A 25,503-nucleotide genomic window follows, 5' to 3' on the forward strand; every position below is an offset into this window, starting at 1 on the left:
TGCAATATGACCATGGGTCTCTTGGTTGCTTCTCTGATTATTTTTTTCCTTGTTTGGGCTGAAAGTTTAGAAGGGTGGCTTTGCCTTGGTAGGGTTGCAGTGGTTCTATATGAATATTTATATTGTTAGTCTTAAACCATTCCATTGTAGATTTTGCCTTATGTTTAGATCGCATTATTTCAACACCCCACACCACATACTTTTTTTAGCGCGAATGAGTATTGTTTTTACATCAGTGAAAATTTGTTTTTGTAACTTATCCCAGAAAGTTTATTGACAGCCAAACGAGACTTCTGATTGCCATACTACATTGAAGTAAACATACCGGTTTACACCCAACCAATATGGCCGCTGCTACTTGGGTTGCCTGGATTTTGTCACGTGATTAGGAACGGTCAATGGGTGGGGATACATCTCCGTGGCACGGCGGGTGAGTGGTTAGCACATCAGACCCACAGTTCAGAGGTCCCGGGTTCAAGTCCAGCTACCGGCTTCCCTGTGTGCCGTTTGCATATTCTCCCCATCATATTTGTGTTTCCTTCCACATACCAAAGACACACATGGTTGACTCAATATTGCTTGTAAGTAATGAATGAGTGTGTTAATGGTTGTATGTCTCCATGACTGGTTAGCTGGGATGGGTAGTGATGGCAAAATAAAGCAGGGAAGCCCTACAGGGAAATGCTTCACACACACGTAGTGCTGATAAGCGGGGCAGAAAATGGGTTGATGGGTGGACATCCCCTCCGTCCATGCTAAAATAACGCCCTAAGATCAAAGCCAAATTTTTGTTACGAAATGTCCCACAAAAAATATTTAACATGCTTGGTGCTTGCAATAAAATGGTGTGCTGTAAATCATGCTCTGAATACAAATCATATATCTTTGAAGAGTGTTTAACATGAATTGTTTTGTGTTGCTTTGTCTATTTTGGTGCTTATGCAACAAGTGAAAATGCAAAATAAGGAGGGAAAATAATGTTTAGGGATTCGAGAGGCACATCACTACGGATGAGTTCCAGTCCCCCCCCACTCCCTCCTCTGCGACCCTACTGAGGATAAGCAGTGCAGAAATGGATGGAGGGATAGATGTCCCCTCTGTCCATGCCAAAAATTACCCCCTTCGATCAGAGGCAAATTATTCTTACGAAATGTCTCACTGACTTTCTTACGAAATGTCTCACAACAGACAAAAGGGGTGCCATTTTCTTTTACACTGATTTAATATGATTCTAATTTCCCAACTATTTGTGCTGACCTGCTGTTGAATGGGAAAAATAAAGATAAGAGATGTTGCGTTCAGAGGGTGTGTCTTTGAGGGGAACTGAAAATGAAATCTACTCTTTCCAGAATTGGCCAAAACACTGATATAATTGCATTTTCTAGTCTTCATTTCTCAAACATCTTCTTATGATTTTTGGGGGGTGCGTTTGTTGTTTTAAGAGCCTTGCGCGTCACGGGTGAGCCACACGTGTGGGGCGTGGCTTTAGAAATACGTCCACTCGCTATAAGGAGGGGAATCAGCGAGGAAACTCGGACTTGTGCGAGACAAGCCCGTCATTCAGAAAGCAGATCACCCCCAAAGCGACGTTGTGGCATCTTGTTTTTCTTCCTAACGGCCCCAAAAGACGATATTACTTGCTATTCTCCTCCACATCTTCTTTCTCTTGCATCCTCCTCACCTCCACCCGGGGGGTGTTACCGGCGGCATCCCGACGCAAGCTTGTAAGGTGAATTTCTTGTTTAAAAAAAAACCCAAAAACCTTTATCAACCTGAAAAACAGTTTTATTGATAAACATGCGTATTTGTTAGCTATTTCAAGGACGTGTGTAGAAATGTGTATTTTCACTCGTATTGTAAATATGTCATATCCTGTTTCGAGCTGCCTTCATATGTCCTTGTAAACGTCCGAAATTTGAGGCTTGACTAAACTCCATTTTTGGATGAAAAACATATGAGTTTAAAAACGTGTCTAAATCTACATTTTCTGAAGGCTTGTTAGATACGCAGCAGGAAAGGCAAAGCAAGTGATTGTTCTAGAAATTTCTCACCTTCCACTCCACAGTGTGACAACCCTTGGGGGCCAACGAATTAAGTCGCTTGTGAAACACAGATCTGATATTTGACAAAAAGAGAAGCCCTTTGTTTTCACAGTTTGGCTGACTGCTGCTTTTCAAATGACTCGAACTTTTTTGAGATATTATTGTAAAAATACTTGCCAAACAGAGCTGGTTTGTCCGACGAACTATACCAACACCCCCCCCCCCCACTGTCACTCTTAAAGGGACAATGTGTGTTATTGACCTCCTGGTTGTTAAAACTTCATTCATTCATAAAACATATTCATTTAAATAAGAAATAAAACATCAACTCACCAACACTGCCTTTTTTATACGTTAGACCTGGGTTTCTCAACTGGTGGACCCAAAATTGGGTCGCGGGCCTTTACAAAAGCAAAATAATGCAATAAAAGTTAAATAGTATCTGTGGGTCATTTCATTTCTTTAACATTAGATGGCGATAATTCTATGCTTTTGTAGTTTTTCTGCAGTATGTTGTAGTATTTCTGTAGTATTACTGTTGTTGTATTTTAGAAGTGTTTCTGCTGCAGTAATTTTTAGGATTACAAGAGTATTTTTGCAGTATTACTGTAGTATTTATGTAGTATTACTATAGTATTTATGTATTATTACCATAGTATTTATATATCATTACTAGAGTATCTATGTAGTACTTTTGTAGTTTTAGATGGGGGATGGTGAAATAATAGTCTGCAGTTTTAATAATCCGTGGTCTATGCAGCCCTTTGAGACTCCTTGTGCTTAAGGGCTATAGAAATAAACTTGAACATGACTAATTGTAAACTTGTATTATAGTATTACTGTAATATTTTTACATTATTACAATAGTATTTTTGCAGCCTTTTCTGTAGTTTGACTGTAGTTGTATTTTATTTATATTTTGTAATATTTCTGAAGTAGTATTTTCGTATTATAGCATTATTACAGAAATGTTTTTGTAGTATTGCAATAGTATTTTTGTAGCAATTTTATAGGATGTCCAAAGTGTTTCAATAGTAGTATTATTTGTGTATTTTAGTAGTATTTTTGTAGCATTTCAATAGTGGTACTATTGGTTGTATTTCTGTAGAATACTTTTTGATGTGTTTCAGTAGCATTTTTGTAGTATTTCCAAAGTAGTATTTTTGTAATAGATAGATAGATAGATAGATAGATAGTAGTTGTATTTTTTTAGTTTGTGATTGTTTGGCTTTGTTGTTTGGGAGAAATAAGTGAAGAAGTATAAGTGTTTGGATAGGTCTAAAGTTCACATACAAATAATGCACACTGACATGCATTGTGTCACCAAAAACGTTTGCCATTAGGGTTTAAAGACGAATACTCATTAAAAAAAAATACATGAACTCACCAACACTACTTATTTTTGCTGGCCTGACTTCAGGACCCACTATACCACCCTAATTAGAAGACGCGACCCAAATCAAGTCAAATTTCAGCTTCTGAAATGTGTTTGATGAAAGGATTGAGCAGTTTGAACCAGATTTCGTAGAATACACTAACATTTTTCTTAAAATGGTCAGCTCGACCGAAACCATTTCAATTAATAATATTCCCCGTTAATGACCAATGAGCTGCATTGTTAAGGGAATCCAGTTCTTCTATAGCTCCAGCTATTTTTAACAAAGAACATGCACAGACATCAAATGAAAAAGTGAAAATACTTCTATATTTCAAAAAAACCCAAAAATCTGTACTTTTCACAGAAAAACCACGGAACCCAAACAATCCACACAGCACTATGAGTGTAAAAATTAATTTCTCCTATAGCAGGTATTTTCTACAAACTCTGAATAAATTACACAAAAAGAGCAATTTGAAATGACCTAAGTTCACAAAATGAACTTTTCTTATATTTAGCTTATCAATATTGGACAATATTGTGCTTTGAAGAAAATTAAGTCGTACTTCTTTCCATTAGATGTAACACTAACCTGACTTTGTGGGAATTATGGTCTGAGAGCTGGGCATGATTTGTTTTATCATTGTCATAATAGAAGGCTTCTTCATGTGTTTAGCCAATCGGAATTCAGAACATAATGCATAAAGTATTTTAATGTATGCATGTTTATATTACAGTTCATGTATTTTTTATTATTATTTTTTAAATTAAGTTTGAGACCTCTGTTATAGATACTATGATCCATCCGCCAACCCTTATTGTTTCCGTGAATAAACAACCAAAATAGTTCCATTCTTTAATACTTCAAACAACCACTCAGAATAAGAAAAAATACACAAGTGTTCTGTTGACAGGGTTCGTACGGGTGCCAGAAAATCGTTGAAATTTACCGTTGTGTTTTCAAAGAATGAAAAGTGCTTGAATTTTGGGTGAAGTCCTTGTAAATGCTTGAATTTCTTTTCCAAGTTTCACAACAAAACTGCTTAAAAATAACCCCGACACTGCTGGGTTTACTTTGGCATTGCATTTCTTCTTCCCGCGTGATTAACGGCAGCTGCCATTAGTTTGTATGGCATTATCCTGTGAAGGGTCATCGCCCCTTTATGGGTTGCGCCCAAAAGGACTTGTGCATGCTACTGATTATCAGGGATCTATGAAATGTGTATACGTGCAAGGATTACAGAAAATCATGTATGGGGATTTATTATAGGCCACGCAAAAAATTAAGGTGGCCAATAATAAATATATACATAGTAAATTGTTGCAACTGAAAATGTAAGCTACATATTACAGTCATTTTATCTTACTTCTTCAGGGGAACGGATTTAATTTCAAAATATTAACACACATTTTGTTCAGATTCATAAATATATTCGCGATTTACTCAAGATCTTAAAATCGTATGTCTTGATAAATGCAATTGCAAGATAAAAAAATGCCCGGGCAAATCACAGATAAATTTGTGGCTGTGCAAAATCCATGATTTTTTTCTTTAAATGCACTTGAGGATTTTAGAAATTGGCTTTAAAAGTCCTTAAAAAGTGCTTGAATTTGGCCATGGAAACGTTTCCGAAATCTGTGTTGAGAACTAACTTCAAAAGTTAGAGAAACCCTCTTACTGTCCAACAAGTGACCTTTAGTCACATTACTAAGTCAGATGGTTGCTTTGGAGAGTGAATTTAAGGAACATTGTTCCATTCCAGTTGCCTTGCAACCTTTGCAACGCTTTCTGCACGCCTCAGCTTTATTATGCAGGTAGCCAGCCGCCAGAGAGTTGAATCTCCATTAGAGAATAAAGTGTGGGCATATGGATTGTTGTAGTGCTAGTTCTAATCCTCCAGGCTTAGTTAATTGACCTCTGTCAGCTTTGTGTGGACTGGTTTTGGTTTCTTATTACAAGAGAAAAACAATAATACCTGGCCCGTTTCCAGTTTCATCGCTCTTCCCCCGGAGTTAGTGGTCGGATACACTTGACGTTATGCATCCTGTCGCTAAAAGATAAAGGCCATATGAACTGATCACTCAGCTGAATCGAAGGTGGTCTGATTTTGTTGGGTTAGAAACTGTATTAACTCATTTATTGCCAGAAGTTTCTCTCAAATGGGAAGATTCAATCTTTGCCATTTTGACTCTTTTTGAAGGCCTACTACATAACATTTTCTTTTGTAGCTGTTGTATATAAGCATGGGACATATCAGAAAAAGCTTGAAACCTCATCTTTCATAAAAACATGTTTCTATCTTCTACCATTGTTTAGTAATCAACAGTTGAACATTGCTAAGTTTCTTAAGCACACGGCTTTTTGTGAAAAGATGCCTTTCAGGCAGATCTTTGACTGTTGAGCTGTTTTTTTCTTTGCATTTTGTGATACTTCCAATGTCTAAGCAATGTTTTCATTAAACACAAAGGCACTTAGGTTGCAAAATAAAATTTTATTGCAAAAACACAGAACCTATGCATTATCTTTGCAAAAACTTTCAGCGCTCGATGTTTCCGGTGACGTTATCGCACAATTTCAGTTACGATGGCGATGCACCAACCGTCATCCCTCTCTGCCCTAACTGCTTTGCCCCATGCTGGTCATATGGGGCCACCAACACACAAGGCAAAGAGTGGGGGCTTCCTTGATGTGCGTACAAAGATCTGATCAAAGCCACACCTGCCATCTAATGGTGATATATTATACTGAAATCATTCCCGGTGGCTTGATATTTACTGATAAGCTGTGCCAAACCATTTAGAATATCTTTACGTCTTAGCACTCAGGGACAATGCTTCTAAAAACTTATTTACAGTATACACTGTGGCACTGAATGAGTTAACTTGAGTAAGCTAAACTGTTTTCAAGATTCATAAATGGAACAAGAGCAGCACGGCGGTGCTGTGGTTGGCACGTGTGCGGCACAGTTCTGAGGTCTTAAGATCGACCCATCCTGTGTGGAGTTTGCACGTTCTCCCTGTGCTTGCGTGGGTTTCTTCCGGGCACTCCAGTTTCCTCCCACATTCCAAAAATATGCATTTTAGGTTAATTGGCCGGTTCAGATTGTCCCTAGGTGTGAATGAGCGAGTGAGTTGTCTGTCTCTGTGTGCCCTGCAACTGGCTGGCAACCAGTTCAGGGTGACCCCTGCCCACTGCCCGAAGATAGCTGGGATGGGCTCCAGCACCCTCGTGACCCTACTGAGGATAAGCGGGGCAGATAATAGATGGATAAATGGAACAATATATATTTTTTAGTAATTCTCGTAAAACTAAGCCTCAATTATGAACATGGCAAAGGAAACTGTCAAAACACAAGAAGACATGCACATACACACATCAATCAGAAAAAAGTTGCTTTGACAGTAGTCAATAATTCACCTCAATGTTTTTTCTCAAAATAATATTAAATTTCAGTCACAGTGGGCTTTTAGTTGTGGTCTTTAAAACCTTACCTGCTATCAATGGACCCTTTTTCACCTTTTGTCTTGTAAATTAAATTAGATATTATTGTTACACATATGTAAGTCAGCAATTAAATTTATGTGTTCAATGAGGGTCAGAACCTCCTACGAAACTTGAAAATCTGCACATTTATTTATTTATTACTCAAGAACAAACCCAATTTACAGGCTCAAGTATTTGTTTAACAAATACCTGTACTGTACTTTATATATGGTTTTGTTTGCTAATAACCTTTGCACTGTCAAATTATAATTTTAAAAGTAACTTTACTGTTTCATTGCACAAATTTATGAATTTAGGACCCGATGCACTTCACTTTCTTTGATACTTTGCCGCTATTATTTAGACATTACGGAAAACTGCATTTACCTACGCTTCAGTCCTACAGAAATCAAAAATTTTCTTAAAAAAAGTGCCAGGGAGCCACTAGGGAGTGACAAAGACCAGCATGTGGCTTCTGAGCAGGTTAGTGGATACAGAAGTCCAACTTTGTTGGCGATAGAAAGCATCTTTGCAATGTCATTATCTCAATCATTAGATAAATTTAAACTTCTTCGAGTAGTACAATGGCTCCTAAAGTTTGTTAAAACATATCGAACGTTGAATGACACTAACACTGTACTTGCTTTGTATATTAATACAGAAATTTTACTACATCAACAAGTTTTAGAAAGCTTGATTTTAGAAACGGTCTTTTTGTATTGTAAACTATTTGTTTTGCGTGAATAAAATAAAGTATCTTTTTCTGTTTTGCAGGGACAAAACTATTTCCGAAACAATAGACCACAGCTCCATCATTTAAAAATATAACGACGGGAGTTATGGTGGACCACACCATCTGAAGATCAGTCTCATTGGTCTGACCCGGGACACTAGCTTCCAGCCTGACATCAAAAAGAAGCTGACTGACACCATTTCCATTATTTTCCCAGACAAGCTGCAAAAATGGGTCCCACAATGGAAGGTCCCGATATCGCTGTGGTGGTGCTCTACTTCGTCCTGGTGCTCGTCATCGGGTTTTTGGCCATGTGGAAAGCAAATCGCAGCACGGTGAGCGGTTACTTCCTGGCCGGACGCTCCATGACGTGGATAGTGATCGGCGCCTCCCTCTTTGTGAGCAATATCGGCAGCGAGCACTTCATTGGATTAGCCGGGTCGGGAGCGGCGAGCGGATTTGCTGTGGGCGCATGGGAATTCAACGCCCTTCTGCTTCTGCAGCTTCTGGGCTGGGTGTTCATCCCCGTGTACATCCACTCGGGAGTGTTTACCATGCCCGAGTACCTGTCTAAACGCTACGGGGGAACTCGGTTAAAGGTCTACTTTGCTTCCCTGTCAATCCTCCTCTATATTTTCACCAAGCTGTCTGTGGACTTGTACGCCGGCGCTCTCTTCATCCAGGAGTCCATCGGATGGAATCTTTACCTGTCCATCGTGCTTCTTATTAGCATGACCGCGCTTCTCACCGTCAGCGGCGGGCTGGTGGCCGTCCTGTATACAGACGCCCTCCAGGCTGTGCTGATGATTGGTGGAGCACTAACATTGACCATCATCAGCCTTGTAAAAGTGGGCGGTTTTGAAGGTGTCAGAACTAAGTATATGCAAGCTGTTCCCAATGTGACCGCTATCCTGGCCTCAGGGAACTACACCTATCACCCCAATTGTCGTATCCACCCCAAGCCCGACTCGCTTCGCCTCCTCCACGGCCCTTTGGATGAGGACATTCCGTGGCCAGGGTTCATCCTGGGCCAAACCACTGCTTCCATTTGGTACTGGTGTGCTGATCAGGTCATAGTTCAGAGGGTGCTGGCGGCAAAGAACATCGCTCACGCTAAGGGCTCAACACTCATGGCGGGCATCCTCAAGATCCTCCCCATGTTTGTCATCGTAATACCGGGCATGATCTCCCGCATCTTGTTTACAGACGAGATCGCCTGCATTGGCCCTGAGCACTGCATGGCTGTGTGTGGATCCCAGGCGGGTTGCTCCAACATTGCCTACCCGCGTCTGGTCATGGCCGTGATGCCCGTTGGACTCCGTGGCCTAATGATGGCGGTTATGATCGCTGCCTTGATGAGTGACCTGGACTCTATCTTCAACAGTGCCAGCACCATTTTCACACTGGACATCTACAAGACTGCTCGCAAGACAGCGTCCCAGCGCGAACTGCTCATCGTGGGCCGTCTCTTTGTGGTGTTTATGGTAGCTATCAGCATCGCTTGGGTTCCCGTCATCATTGAGATGCAGGGTGGGCAGACCTACCTTTATATCCAAGAGGTTGCCGGGTATCTTACCCCGCCCATTGCCGCTCTCTTCCTCCTTGGTGTGTTCTGGAAGAGGTGTAATGAGAAAGGGGCCTTCTGGGGAGGCATGACAGGGTTTACCCTTGGAACCGTCAGACTGGTCCTGGCTTTCAACTACCGCCAGCCGCGCTGCGACCAACCAGACACTCGACCTGCTATTGTCAGTCAGGTCCACTACATGTATGTGGCGGCCGGGCTGTTTTGGATCTCGGGCTTCGTAACCGTGGTGGTAAGCCTTCTCACGTCCCCTCCCAGTGAGGATCAGATCCGCACGACCACAGTGTGGGGTCTCCGCTTTGTGGAAAAACTGCCTGACAGCGAGGAAATGGACCAACTATCAGAGAAAAACCACTGTAACGGCAAAGGTCTGCCGACAGACGTCAAAAAGGAGCGGTGCCTGGACGGGGCCGACATCAAACTTCTGGTCCCGTCCACTGACCATGACCCTGCCACGCCCAGTACCGAACCCTCCCCCGCCTCCACCCCTGCGGACAGGTTTGGCAAGCTGGACGATGGGGACCGCCACGAGCCGGGCCGCTTCATCCGGGCGCTGGACTGTTTTTGTGGCTTCAAGGAGCCTTCGCAGAACGCGCAGCCCAAATCGGCCCAGGAAAATGCTAGGGTGGTTGCTGAGATGCTTCACGAGCCCCCGCGCGTCAAAATTCTCCTCAACCTCAGTTTGCTTTTTGTTTGCATCGTGGGCATCTTCATGTTTGTTATTTTCTCGCTGTAGTCGACAATCAGCTAAGAAGTACAGATTGATTGGTTTGGGGGTTAAGGCTTCTGCCCTGCTGGATGTCGGGCCTGTTACAAACATAAGAATTTGTAAAACTGTGAGAATCTGTCTGTAATATTTACAGTTGTCTTTTGTAGCTCTCTAACAGGGATCTAAGCTTATTCTAATCATTTTTTTGGAATGATGGAAGCTTCCCCACCAACCAAATGTGTTTTCATCTTCAAGACTTTAGAAGTTTATCAGGCACTTGCCTCTCCATTTTGTACAGCTCTTGTTGTAAACCTGCACTCTGAATATCTTGTTGGATATTGAATATGATTTTACTCCTTCTTAATTTGAATATTGGCCTTTTTTGACTTTTGCACTTATCTCATTTTTTGTGTTTTGACAAATTCTGTGATTCATTGTTTCTCTATCGTTGGATGGGACTGTAAGCATGAGTGCTACTGCAGCACTCATGTGTTTTGTGGTAAGAGTTTATTTAAGATTGCTGACCACAAAAAGTTCTACTTTGATTAGACTTTGATTAGACTTTGATTCAGAGGTGTCTGCCAATTTTTTTTTCTCCTGGAACATTAAAGATAGCATATCAAACAAAAATGTAACCAAGCCACTTTTCTATAATCTGGGACCGTTGTGACTATCTTGATTCATCTAATCGTGTAAAATGTTGCCTTTCCACTGGTGTATAGTTCTGAAATGGAAAGAAGCACAAATTCGATTGATTGTTTAATGGTACTTGTTTCATGGTGTTAATGGTCTGTTGTGTTTTGATGTTGGGGTTTCCACGCATCAAATAAAATATAGTTGTTATTTTTGCACTACTATAGCATAACAAAAATTATTGCGTCTGTATCCATCTCTATATTAAGCATATCTCATGTTACTTTGAAAAAAGGCGTCTGTTTTATTTTATTTAAACGTTCGGGTTTTTTGTGTGTGCATCAAAGCCCATACTCAAGTCTTTCTACTGTTTGTACGCATTGCACTGCTATTTGTTGTTGTAAGTGCAATTTTTTTGTACAACTTTTGACCAAATGTGTCTTAGTGTGAGTTCCTAGACTGGAAAATCCAAGTCTGACACACACAAAGTTTTCACGCTCAAGCTTGTTTGCTGTGTGATTAAATCCATTTGGTAATTCTGCTTTGTTGTATCTGTAGCATTTTCAGTTAGCTGCAATCTAAGACTGTTGGATTGCATTTACCAGAACAAATTTCACAGATTCTTGATACCAACCACGAGAAAATAGTGTTTGTGTAGCTGCGTTCGATATTTTGTTTCCTAATTCAAAACTGTTAGATTTAACTGAGACAGCGCAATTGTTTTGTCGATGTCGGGATGTGAATCTGTTTCGGTGATGATCACTGGGAAAGCTTTAAAGATCTGTGTTTATGTTTATTTTGGAGAGAGATTCATTGTTATTTTTATGGAAATTGTTTGAAGAGATTTTAAATAAAATATTTTTTGTGGAAACCAAAATCCAAGATTGGTTATTTTAATCAAGTCAGTGTTATCACACTTATTTAAGGTTAAATAAGCCTTCACTCTGAAATTGCTGGTCTACTAGTGATCCCAAGAGCCATGAAGAGAACCGAAGGTTCGAGAGCGTTCTCCGTTCAGGCCATGGGGTTTTGGAATGCTCTTCCCCATGAGATTTGATCTGATACCTCAGTGGAACTGTTCAAATTTAAGTTTAAAACACACTTATATTCTATAGTTTATGAGTTATATTTCATGTTGACAATAGCTGTGTATTGTTTGTTATTGCAACATCCATTGCAGCCTGGTCATCCTGGAAGGGGGATTACTTCATACCCCATTCCCCTTCTCAAGGTTTCTTAATTTTCCTCATGTTGAGGTTTTTAGTTTTTCCTTACCCTCATGTAGGTTTAGATCAGGGGATGGTGTAATAATAGTCTATGGTTTGCAATGATCTGTGGTCTGTGCAGCCCTTTAATAATAATAATAATTTCCTTGTATTGTCATTCTGTGTAACAATGTACACAGAACGAAATGTCGATTGCACCTGACCCGTTGTAGCGAGCCGATGCAGCCGCAGCCAACAGAGGGCGCTGCCGACCACTTTATAAGTCTTAGGAATGACTCGGCCGGGGCGCGAACCACCGACCTCCCAGTCTCAAAGCGGGCGCCTTACCATCTAGGCTACTGACTCCTTGTGATTATGGGTATACAAATAAACATGACTTGACTTGACTATTTAGGCACAGCACAAAAACAGCATCTACTACTAGGGAACAACAAAACATTTTCACAAAAAAACAACAATAAAATAATATTATATGTAAACATGTGCCTAAAAGGAATAAGCAGAAGTCGAAGCTTTTGGGTGACAACACCATGTTACTTATTTTTTCCTTTCAGGGAAGACTTATTGAAAATCAAAATAACAAAACATAATTTTACCCCTCAAAGGAAAATTAAAAAACAAGAAAATGATATTTCATACTTATAACAGTATTGCATGTGACTCATTTAGCATCTAACACCCAAATAAAATCTTGATATATTAATCTTTTATGTATTTATCCAAATTACGTGTTGTATAAGAGCAGCACGGTGGAGTTTGCATGTTCTCCTCGTGCTTACATGGGTTTCCTCCGGGCACTCTAGTTCCCTCCCACATTCCAAAAACATGCATTTCAAGTTAATTGGCCGGTTCAGATTGTCCCTAGGTGTGAATGAGTGAGTTGTCCGTCTCTGTGTTCCTTGCGACTGTCTGGCAACCAGTTCAGGGTGTCCCCTGCCTGCTGCCCGATGATTGCTGGGATGGGCTCCAGCACCCCCGCGACCCTACTGAGCATAAGCGGAGCAGATAATGGATGGATGGATGGACGGACGTGTTATAATTTTTTTGCTTTGTTTATTTATAAATATGGGATATTTGCACATTTCTTTTTCAGCTAATGTATATTTCATTCTCAAAATATTCCATAGTGTTTTAAACTAAAATGAGATTGAATTTTTTTTATTAAATTGAAAATATATATTCTGATTAGATATTCTAGGTCCTTTCTTTCTGCCTGTCTTACACTCTCTCAATTCTTTCATCATTTCTCTCTCACCCACTGTTCTTTTGCAGCTCTGTCTCTTTCTATTCTCTATATCTATCTCTTGATTGATCTTTCTTTTGTGTGTCCCTTTTCTTTCTCTCTCCATTTCTTCCTCTCTCTGTCTCTCTCTCTATTTCTCTATTTCTCCCTTTTTTTGCTGCCTTGGTCTCTTTTTTATTCTCTCTCCATTTTTGCTTTATTTTTCTCTATTATTTTATTTTCCCTTTCTCTCCCCCACTTTCTTTCTGTCTCTTTTTTTCTCTCTTCTTCCCTCCCTTTCTTTGTATCTCTCTCTATGTCACTCTCTTTTTCGCCTCTCTTTCTCTTTTATCTACTTATCCAACCTTGCGAGAAGGTTTTTTCCATCATGTGGCCCCCAAACTTAAATGAGTTTGACACCTCTGCTTTAACTCATTCCACTAATCAATGCAAAACAAATTATAATGTCTTATAAATGTTTTTCCCCAAAAATGTGTAAATGTTTGCATTCAGTAGAAAAGAGTCACAGTGTACAAAGAATAAAGACCTAAATATCCTGGAGACAAACTCCTTTAAAATCGACTTCACAGATCATGCGGTTTACAAAGCGCCAAGAAGTCATGGGAAGTCCAATGTGGATATCCTCCAACAGTTTTTAATATGAATCAGATGAGACGGTATTCACCAGAGGGAAATAACGATATATTTAGATGTTGTTGTGAATTGGTTGCTTTTGACCAGGATTATATAAATACTTAGCGTTGCTTTATTAATCTTGTCCCAGGCAGAAGAGGATTGGCAGATTGCACCCTTGATTACTATGAACCCAGCCAAGACTAAAGACAACTTGACGGCTTCGCTCCATTTATGACAGATGATGTAATTCTCCGATTTAACGGTTGGTACCATGCATTTGCTATTTTCGGTCTGAAGTTGAGATTTTAAGCAAATCACATGATCGCTTTTGGCGTTTAGAAGTTGACTCATATACAGTGGCTTGCGAAACTATTTGACCTTTTGCCACATTATGAATAAAATTAAGACTCACAACACGTGGTAAGCTTTCTCTCCTGGCTTTGATCACTTTGCTCTCCGGCAAAACTAACATAAAATGCGACAGAAACATAATGAAAATAAATCCAAACAGCTTGCCAACATCATTTTTGCCGTTCCATGTATTCCGTTACTCCCCAAGGCTGCACAAAATGTAGTAATTTTATTCATATTTAGTTTCTTTTGTCTTTTATTAGCATATTTGGTATTGGAGTAATCCAAAAGTAATTGAAAGTAATCCAGTTAAAGTAACCCTACCCAACCCTGTGTATATATTTACTAGACTGTCTCAGAAAATTAGAATATTGTGATAAAGTTCTTTATTTTCTGTAATGCAATTAAAAAAAAAAATGTCATACATTCTGGATTCATTACACATCAACTGAACTATTTCAAGCCTTTTATTATTTGAATATTGCTGATTTTGGCTTACAGCTGAAAAAAACTCAAAAATCCTATCTCAAAATATTAGAATACTTCCTCAGACCAAGTAAAAAAATAATTTTATAACAGCAAAACTAAATCAAACATTTGAAAATGTCCATTGATGCACTCAGTACTTGGTTGGGAATCCTTTTGCACGGATTACTGCATCAATCCGGCGTGGCATGGAGGCAATCAGCCTGTGGCATTGCTGAGGTGTTATTGATGCCCAGGATGCTTCGATAGCGGCCTTCAGCTCATTTGTATTTGTAGGTCTGGTGTCTTTCATCTTCTTCTTAACTATACCCCACAAATTCTCGATGGGGTTCAGGTCAGGGGAATTAGCAGGCCAATCAAGGACAGTGATGCCATGGTCAGTGCACCAGTTACTGGTGGTTTTGGCACTGTGGGCAGGTGCCAGATCATGCTGGAAAATGAAATACTCATCTCCATAGGGCTTTTCAGCAGATGGAAGCATGTAGTGCTCTAAAATCTCTTGGTACACAGTTGCATTTACTCTGGACTTGATGAAACACAGTGGACCAACACCAGCAGCTGACATGGCTCCCCAAACCATTGCTGACTGTGGGAACTTCACACTGGATTTCAAGCAACTTGGATTTTGCTCCTCTCCAGCCTTTCTCCAGACTCTGGCGCCTTGACTTCCAAATGAAATGCAAAACTTGCTTTCATCTGAAAAGAGGACTTTGGACCACTCTGCAATTGTCCAGTGCTTCTTCTCCATAGCCCAAGTCAGACGCTTCTTCCGTTGTCTTGAGTTCAGAAGTGGCTTGACCATGGGAATACGGCTATTGTAGCTCATTTCCCGGACACGTCTGTGAACTGTGGCTTTTGATACCTGGACTCCAGCTTCAGCCCACTGTCTTTGAAGCTGCCCCAAATTCTGGAAGCGGCTCTTCTTCACAATTTTGTTAAGGCTGCGGTCATCTCTCTTGGTTGTGCAGCGTTTCCGGCCACATTTTTCCCTTCCAACAGACTTTTTGTGGATATGCTTTGAAACTGCACTCTGTGAACAGCCTGCTCTTTGAGAAATTTCTTTTTGTGTCTTACCCTCCTGATGGAGGGTATCAATGATGGTCCTCTGGACAGCAGTCAGATCAGCAGTCTTCCCCATACTTGTGATTTAGTTTACTGAACCAAGCTGAGTGTTTTTAAGGCTCAGGAAACCTCGCAAGGTGTTTCGAGTTAATTAGATGATTCAGGTGATTAGTTGAATAGCCTACTTGTATACTTTTTCATGATATTCTAATATTTTGAGATAGGATTTTTGAGTTTTCTTAAGCTGTAAGCCAAATTCAGCAATATTAAAATAATAAAAGGCTTGAAATAGTTCAGTTGATGTGTAATGAATCCAGAATGTATGACATTTTTGTTTTTTTAATTGCATTTCAGAAAATAAAGAACTTTATCACAATATTCTAATTTTCTGAGACAGTCCAGTATATGTAACGGGTGTAATATTAACTTTTGTTTTATTGAAATTCCTGCTGAAATATGTTGTACAGTTTTTGTGTAAGTGTCCTGCAATGATGAGTCCAACAGTGCCACCTGCTGGTATGTGGTAAAGTTTGGTTTGGCTTTAGACTTTGCGACAGGAAGTTGGGGTTTTTTGGCAGTCTACAACGAGCTGCCAACGGTAAGACACGACCTTTTGGTGCTCCGCAAAAAAGTTAATTTCAAACATTAAAACCACAGCTGACAAATCTCTCAACATGCACAGTAATGTGATTGATGTTGTCAAGCTGTTTGGATTTATTTTCGTTTTGTTTCTGTCGCCTTTTATTTACCAGCTCAGTAGCCTAGATGGTAGTGTGCCCGCTTTGAGACTGGGAGGTCGCTGGTTCGCGCCTCGACCGAGACATACCTAATTGGTATAATGGCGGCGCCCTCTGGCTGCGGCTGCATCGACTCGCTACAACGGGTCAGGTGTATCGACATTTCGTTCTGTGTACATTGTTACAAAGAATGACAATACAAAGGAAATTATTATTATTATTATTATTATTATGTTAGTTTTGCTGGACATTGCATCTTGTGCTAAAATGCTAATTCCTCTTATAGATCAAAGAGATCAAAGCCAGCAGAGAAGGCTAACCACATGTTATGACTCATTCATTTGCAGGTAAATTATACCCGGTTTTATACTCATTATTGTTATTATTTCTGTTTTCTCATATATATAAAAAGGATGATGTTGGTTAAAATTCAGACTAAAGAAAATATGTTGAATTCATTGTAAATGTTAAAAAAACACTATACGATCTCTTGTTAAAAGTATCTTGTTAAACTGGATGTAAAAATGTATTGTGATGGTTGATATTCTAAAATGTATTTTATGTAAACTGAAAAGAAATCTCTTTAATATGTTTTGGGCAGTCTACAACGAACTGCCAATGATCAAAGAGATCGAAGCCAGCAGAGAAGGCTAACCACGTGTTGTGACTCATTCATTTGCAGCAACTGTAATAAAAACCTCATCATCCAGTCCAGCGTGAATGTGCATCTTTGGTGGGACAGGTACACCGCGGTTACATACACACACACACACACACACACACACACATATATATACATACATACATATATATATATATATATATACTGGACTGTCTCAGAAAATTAGAATATTGTGATAAAGTTCTTTATTTTCTGTAATGCAATTAAAAAAACAAAAATGTCATACATTCTGGATTCATTACACATCAACTGAACTATTTCAAGCCTTTTATTATTTGAATATTGCTGAATTTGGCTTACAGCTTAAGAAAACTCAAAAATCCTATCTCAAAATATTAGAATATCATGAAAAAGTATACAAGTAGGCTATTCAACTAATCACCTGAATCATCTAATTAACTCGAAACACCTTGCGAGGGTTTCCTGAGCCTTAAAAACATTCAGCTTGGTTCAGTAAACTAAATCACTGCTGATCTGACTGCTGTCCAGAGAACCATCATTGATACCCTCCATCAGGAGGGTAAGACACAAAAAGAAATTTCTCAAAGAGCAGGCTGTTCACAGAGTGCAGTTTCAAAGAATATCCACAAAAAGTCTGTCGGAAGGGAAAAATGTGGCCGGAAACGCTGCACAACCAAGAGAGATGACCGCAGCCTTAACAAAATTGTGAAGAAGAGCCGCTTCCAGAATTTGAGGTAGCTTCAAAGACAGTGGGCTGAAGCTGGAGTCCAGGTATCAAAAGCCACAGTTCACAGACGTGTCCGGGAAATGGGCTACAATAGCCGTATTCCCATGGTCAAGCTACTTTTGAACTCGAGACAACGGAAGAAGCGTCTGACTTGGGCTATGGAGAAGAAGCACTGGACAGTTGCAGAGTGGTCCAAAGTCCTCTTTTCAGACGAAAGCAAGTTTTGCATTTCATTTGGAAGTCAAGGCGCCAGAGTCTGGAGAAAGGCTGGAGAAGAGCAAAATCCAAGTTGCTTGAAATCCAGTGTGAAGTTCCCACAGTCAGCAATGGTTTGGGGAGCCATGTCAGCTGCTGGTGTTGGTCCACTGTGTTTCATCAAGTCCAGAGTAAATGCAACTGTGTACCAAGAGATTTTAGAGCACTACATGCTTTCATCTGCTGAAAAGCTCTATGGAGATGAGTATTTCATTTTCCAGCATGATCTGGCACCTGCCCACAGTGCCAAAACCACCAGTAACTGGTGCACTGACCATGGCATCACTGTCCTTGATTGGCCCGCTAATTCCCCTGACCTGAACCCCATCGAGAATTTGTGGGGTATAGTTAAGAAGAAGATGAAAGACACCAGACCTACAAATGCAAATGAGCTGAAGGCCGCTATCGAAGCATCCTGGGCATCAATAACACCTCAGCGATGCCACAGGCTGATTGCCTCCATGCCACGCCGGATTGATGCAGTAATCCGTGCAAAAGGATTCCCAACCAAGTACTGAGTGCATCAATGGACATTTTCAAATGTTTGATTTAGTTTTGCTGTTATAAAATTATTTTTTTTACTTGGTCTGAGGAAGTATTCTAATATTTTGAGTTAGGATTTTTGAGTTTTTTTCAGCTGTAAGCCAAAATCAGCAATATTCAAATAATAAAAGGCTTGAAATAGTTCAGTTGATGTGTAATGAATCCAAAATGTATGACATTTTTGTTTTTTTAATTGCATTACAGAAAATAAAGAACTTTATCACAATATTCTAATTTTCTGAGACAGTCCAGTATATACATACATACATACATACGTATATATGTATATATACAGTAAAGAAAACAAGTATTTGAACACACTGCTATTTTTCTATTTCTCCCACTTAGATACCATGCATGATTTTTAACGATTTATTTGTGTAATGCAAATAAGTATTTGAACACCTGAGAAAATGAATGTTAATATTTGGTACAGTAACTTCTGTTTGCTATTACAGAGGTCCTGTAGTCTTTCACCAGATTTGCACACACTGCAGGAGGGATCTTGCTCCACTCCTCCACACAGATCAAGCCATCAGATCTTCTCTATATGTCAGGTTTCTGGGCTGTCGCTGAGAAAGACGGAGTTTGAGGTGCCTCCAAAGATTTTCAATTGGGTTCAGGTCTGGAGACTTCTAGAATCTTGATATGCTTCATAAGGAGCCAATCCTTGGTTTTCCTGGCTGTGTGCTTCGGGTTGTTGAAACACTCATCTTCAATGCTCTGACTGAGGGAAGGAGGTTGTTCCACAAAATCTGACATTACACGGCCCCAGTCATCCTCTCTCTAATGCAGTGAACTCGTCCTGTCCCATGTGCAGAAAAACACCCCCAAAGCATGATGCTGCCACCCCCATGCTTCAAGGTAGGGCAGGTGTTCTTCGGATTGTACTCTTCATTCATCTTCCTCCAAACACGCTTAGTGTAATTATGACCAAAATGTTGTATTTTGGTCTCATCTGACCACAAAACTTTCTCTCATGACTCCTCTGAATCATCCAAATGGTCATATGCAAACTTAAAACAGGCCTTGACATGTGCTAGTTCAAGCCGGGGAACCTTTCGTGCCATTCATGATTTCAAACGATGATGTCTTTGTGTATTACCTACAGTAACCTTGGAAAAGGGTGGTCCCCGCTCTTTTCAGGTCATTGACCAACTCCTGTCGTGTAGTCCTCACCTTTCTTAGAATCACCGAGACCCCACGAGGGGATATCTTGCATGGGGCTTCACTCCGATTAAGATTGATCGTCATGTTCAGCTTCTTCCATTTTCTAATGATTGCTCCAACAGTGGACCTTTTTTCACCAAGCTGCTCGGCAATTGCTCCATAGTCCTTTACAGCCTTGTGGAGGTGTACAATTTTGTCTCTGGTGTCTTTCTTTGGACAGCTCTTTGGTCTTTTCCATGTTACAAGTTAAAGTCTTACTGATTGTATGGGGTGGATAGGTGTCCTTATGCAGCTAACAACCTCAAACCGGTGTATCTGATTCAGGATGATATATGGAGTGCAGATGGACTTCTAATGAACGGACTAACAGGTCTTTCTGGGTCAGAATTCTAGATGATAGACAGGTGTGCAAATACTTATTTGCAGCTGTATCACACAAAACACAAATAAATTATTAAATGAATAATCGTGCATTGTGATTTCTGAATTTTTCTTTTTAGTTTATCTCTATCTCACAGTAGACATGCACCTATGGTGAAAATTTCAGACCCCTCCATGATTTTTAAGTGGGAGAGATATCAAAATAGCAGGATGTTCAAATACTTATTTTCTTATCTGTATATACATACACGTATATATATATATATATATATATATATATATATATATATATATATATATATATATATATATATATAAAACATTGTTCAGGAAGATGAGGTGTTCGTGCACTCCAGCATGCTGCATTTTCTCTTGTTTTGACGGACTTTAGTTTTGACTGAATTCACAACAGCAGCCGGCACCTCTCCTACGTGCTTCAACCTCCGCCCTCCCTCTCTCCGTGACTGTTTGCCTCTCAAGAGGAAAGCCAGTGATATTTTGCTGCTGGAAAACTACTGGCATCCACAGCCGGGCTTTGTTCATTGTCCCACATAGGGCCGGCCCAATAACACCGAGCGTCTTGTGTAACCAGTGCTGCAAATGACTTCACACGCTTTCTTTCTTGATTTGGGCTTCGGAATCTGGAGGTATCAACTTGGAAAAACTAAATAGAATCATCATTTACTTTATTGTTATTGATAACAACAGAGTAGATATTGTTTCACACAGATCACAGATCCCTTATCCAACTGGGTCATCCTGTGGTTTGTCTTAGCCAAATACTGCCTGGCCATAAAACAAATAGTGCTGATTTCACTGGATACCAGTAGAAGGAGAACCCTCCTCACCTGACTCAGATACACCACCCTCATTAGCTGGTCACCGTTGTTTTGCAGTGTCATCCCGTTCTTCAGAGATGAGCCGGAGATCCTAAATCGCCGGGGAAAAACTTTTTGGTTTACATTCACATAGAACAATACGCGAGAGCGTATTCCATTCGGGCCCTGGTGTTGTGGAATGCTCTTTCTCCTGAGATTCGATCTGCAACCTCAGTGGAACTGTTTAAATCCAGGCCTTAAACACACTTATATTCTATAGCTTATGAATGACTTATATTTCATGTTGACATTATCTGTCCACATCTGTTTCAACCTGGTCATCCTTTTCATTTAATTACTTACTTTATATTCTACTTTGAATATTTTATAGTTTTTTTTTTAATCTCATTGTTTGTTAATGCAACATTCATTGCGGCCAGGTCATCCTGGAAAATGGGTTACCTCGTCTGCGGTCCTCCTCAAGGTTTCTTAATTTTCCCTACGCTGAAGTTTTTGAGTTTTTCCTTGCCCTCACTAAGGTTTTAGATGAGGGGATTGTGTAATAGTAATCTGTACAGCCCTTTGAGGCTTGTTGTGATTAAGGACTACACAAATAAACATGACTTGATCTGACTTGACTACACATTGCGTCACGTGTAGCTTTCATATTTTTTAAAAAATCAAACTTGAAAGTGACGACATTGTGTCCTTTGCTTTTGTGACATTTCGGAGGCTCTTTTGCATCTTGGACCTAGATTAAATTTTTTCGGGATTTGTTTTGATTGTCTGAACCATATTTCCATTGATTCTCGACCTTTTTTGAGCCAAGGCATATTTCTTTCATTGAAAAAGTCGGCCCGGTTACGTCTTTAGTAAAAGTAAATCCAAATGTGCTAGACCGCACAGGCACACAGTCTGAATACATTCCCATGGAAAAGTATGACAATTGATTACTGTGCCGCGGCACACTGGTTGAAAAAAAAATCATATTTCTAAGTTCTATTTTAATTTTGATTGTTTGTTTATTGACATACACATTGATGAATAATCCACACATCATATGTTTTTATACAGCACTTTGAGCTGCAATTTGTTGTACGAAACTGTTATACAAATACATTTTGATTCGATGCAATTGTAAAATACATTGAAACACCTTTGGCACGTTGAAAACAAACAAAAAACCTATTTCAAGTAATTCATTATAAATAAATTCATCATTTCTGTTTTTTTGAATCTCAGCAAAATAAAATAAATAACACAAGCCAAACTGAATCTGACTATATTCCCTGGTGTTTTTGGGAGTAGACCCATGTGAGGAAGGCAGGAACTGAGGCAGGGGTCCTCAAAAGAGGGACGCATTTAATAACAAACGGACGTACAAACAATGATTCACAAAACAACAAAACCTCCAAACAAAACAAAACCTAAAATGATCCAAACCAGAAATGGAGATGCAGGGAACACATTAACAACCAAACAAGTGGGCGCTAGTCAAAATTTCCCAACAAGAAACAGAAACAAAAAACTAAGCTGGTCTGGTGGTGGAAATGAAAATGACCGCACATTGTGTGCGGTCCAAAACGTCAATATAATTACGAATAAAACTGAATGAAACTGGCGAGCCGTGCTAATATTGCTGCCGAGACAGGAAAAACGAATAGTATAGTAGTCTCAACAAGACACCATGTGTTTCCAAAGGCTAGCCAACTAATTATTTGAGTTGAATCCTTTGTCCAAAAACAACAAGATTAGACATGGCACCTCAGGATAAACACATAATATAGACTTGAAAAAGAAATATAAGATAAAACAAATGTGGTAAATAGGCAAAAATAGGGGCGATTGTTATCGGCTAGCAGAGTAAACTCAAAGCGACTCGTTTCCTAGCCTCAAGGCCCACTCAGTGGAACAAGGGGTGGTGATCTTCTGTTCAAAATTCCCTAGCGCTGCTTCCTGTCATGCCACGTTAGAGATTTAGAGGTTTATAAATAGATTCATTGATTGATGATTAAGATTATTTCATCGTTATTGTTCTCGACGTATCCTTCCATTGGAGTCGGGATAAAATCAGTGGCACAAAACCAAAGCGATACAGCGGTTAAAATGTCAAATAACGCCTCAATCAGATTATGTTCTCATACATGAATATTTAATCAGGCACAGAAGTATTTGTGGCTAATAGGTTACCAAGCAACCGCTCCCGATTCCCTGGGGGTCCACGCGGTTCCTAAAGGTTGATGGCTGTACACAGTAAAGGTGTGTTTTAATGCAACTCACATTTTAAGGGATATTTAAAGGGACAGTTTGTATGATTTGACTTCCAGATGTCGCTGTATTGTGTAGTGAGATCTAAAATGAGTGCTAAAAAGCATAAACAAACTAGGGTGTCTCAAATTGACCAAACCACACCAATTTTCTTTTTCTGCCCAGCGTTTCACAAAGTTTTTGGTTTTCCAGGTACCCATATCAGCAAGATGGCGGACATTTATGTCAGCTTCTTCTAGGTGAGGCTTGTTTTAGGTAGAATATAAAGGTTTCTCACCTGACAAGGGAAGATCTGAGACCAGAACCTCAAACATTTGGGTATGTGCTAAGCAAAAGTCCACCACGCTTGCTCTGATAGCGGATTTAGAGGAACAATGTTTATTATTTGACCACTATATGACGCTGTTTTATGTCATGCAACAGAAAACTATTGCTAAAAAGCGCATGGAAGAATACAAACTATGGAGACTCAAAGTGACCAACATGCACAATTTTTCATTTCTCTTTTAGCGCAGCTTTTTTAGGCTTTTGGGTTCTCGTATCAGCAAGATGGTGGACATTATGTGAGCTTCCTCTAGGCGAGTTTCCCAGCGAGAAGGGGAGAGATGACCAGGTTGATGAAAGGAGTGTGCTATTCTCTCCACAACTCTCTGGAAAACAGCCAGTGCCCAAATCCTTCTTGAAGTGAGATGAGGAATATCCTTTTGTAAGAATCAAAGACGAGCCAAACCCTCGACTTCTGGAGCGTTTGAACACTTGATAACAAAATGCCTAAGATGTTCCTTCCCCAGGAGGGTGGAACTAAAGGACCAGTGTGCAACTATTGAGCGAAGGCTACGCCGCAGCATGCATATCTCCGTTTGAAGAAGTTAGTTTTGGACCTCACCCCTCATTTCCCCTGAACGTTTTGGCAGTGAATAAATGACTTGTTGTCAAACCCTTTAAAACAGTCCCTGGGTTGTTTGTTTTCCCAAGTGTATAACCTACCAGATCCCCTGGGTTGCCACAAGTGTTAATGTTAAAGTGTTGATTTTGCTTTATTTTCCCCCATTTAGGTAATTCACTTTAACATATTGTGCAGAAGTCTGGGGCAATAATTACAAAAGTTCACTACAGCCCCTTTTTATCCTTCAAAAATGTGCAATAAGAACACAGGGTAGGATATCGGGATCATACCAATATTTTATTCATGCAGTCCAAATTATTAAAATTGGATGATTTAATAAAAATTTTCACTTCACAACTGTTATTTAAGGTCAACAAAAACATAGTGCCAGAAAACATACAAAAATGATTCACTCGGAGAGAGGGAAATTATAACTTGAGCGGCTGTGGTGAATTCAAAATCCCAAAGGTGAGAACCACCAGGAAAAGTATGTGTGTGTCTGTGTGTGGAGTCAGACTTTGGAATAATTTGCAAAATGAGATCAAACAATGTCCAACTATCCATGTGTTCAAATTTAAATACAAAAAAGCATTACTGGCGAAATATAGGGATGAAGAAAATGGGATATGAGGGAGATTGGAAATACTGCATTTCAAACTATGGTTAACTTGTTGTTATTGTTGCTATTATTATATCAGAACTGTTATTATAAGTATTGTGTTTATTTTTATTATCACTGTTGCCGTAGGGACATTATGCGCATTATGACGTTGAGGGATGGGTATTGCGAAGATTAGTGTATAAAATATGTGATTATTGTAACTATTATAATTATTGATATCTGACCTATGTAATAAGTATATCCATTAGATTTTGTTGTAGTGGACACAAGAGGAGCTATCTATAAAATATATTTAATAGGGAAGATAAAGGGGTAGGAAAAATAAGCAACTGCTTCTGACTACCCCTTTTCGAACATGTTATTGGACACTATTCTGTTGTTGACTCATTGTTTTTGTCCTGTTTTTATTTTTATGTTCGAAATAAAAGTTTCCATTCATTCATTCATTCATTCATTCACTTGAATACATAATAAATGCTAATATAGGGATTAAACAACCTAAAGAGCCTTTTGGGAGCTGAAAAAGACGGCTATTTTTTGTGAGTCGGAATTCCCATCTCTACAACAGACCATTTCAGTAAGATTTAATTTATTAAACTTTATATTGCTTACTGCTGATATTTTATTATATTGTTTAATGTTTATTTTTGTTTCACTTCAACAGTAGGATTAAACTCTTGCTGGTGAGGTGCAACAGTTATTAGAAGTTTATATAACCCAACTAGCTGTCTGTAGTCTAGTCTAATCAACTGAGTCGAATACTGCTTAGAAAGTATCAAATTCTTTCACAAACAACTTCTTTTAAAATAAAAGAAATACTTACTTTCCCTGATAACTAATTACTTGTATTATAAAGTACCTCAGTTACTCTTTGGAAGAAGTAGTGAGTGACTATAAGTATTTACTTTT

General features: G+C 39.4%; 1 protein-coding gene across 3 annotated transcripts; it reads left to right on the plus strand.

Moving 5' to 3' along the window:
* The first annotated feature begins 1,515 nt into the window (after positions 1-1,515).
* Positions 1,516-24,269, plus strand: slc5a3b (solute carrier family 5 member 3b). 3 transcript variants are annotated; one of them, XR_015852781.1, is made up of 4 exons: positions 1,516-1,729; positions 13,794-13,907; positions 23,279-23,404; positions 23,597-24,269. XR_015852781.1 is itself a non-coding variant. In XM_088353586.1 (3 exons), the coding sequence occupies exon 3, from the start codon at positions 7,868-7,870 to the stop codon at positions 9,953-9,955; it is 2,088 nt and encodes a 695-aa protein (XP_088209712.1). In that variant the 5' UTR covers positions 1,516-1,729; positions 7,679-7,779; positions 7,855-7,867; the 3' UTR covers positions 9,956-11,438. The 3 variants fall into 3 exon arrangements, 2 of the variants coding, with proteins under 2 accessions (XP_088209712.1, XP_088209713.1); XM_088353586.1 differs by lacking the exons at positions 13,794-13,907; positions 23,279-23,404; positions 23,597-24,269 and adding exons at positions 7,679-7,779; positions 7,855-11,438; XM_088353587.1 differs by lacking the exons at positions 13,794-13,907; positions 23,279-23,404; positions 23,597-24,269 and adding exons at positions 7,679-7,779; positions 7,855-11,438 and having other exon boundaries at positions 1,516-1,724.
* Positions 24,270-25,503: the final 1,234 nt, after the last annotated feature.

This window comes from Urocampus carinirostris, chromosome 14, assembly GCF_059441175.1.
Source record: "Urocampus carinirostris isolate Australia breed hairy pipefish chromosome 14, RoL_Ucar_1.0, whole genome shotgun sequence".
NCBI lineage: Eukaryota > Metazoa > Chordata > Actinopteri > Syngnathiformes > Syngnathidae > Urocampus > Urocampus carinirostris.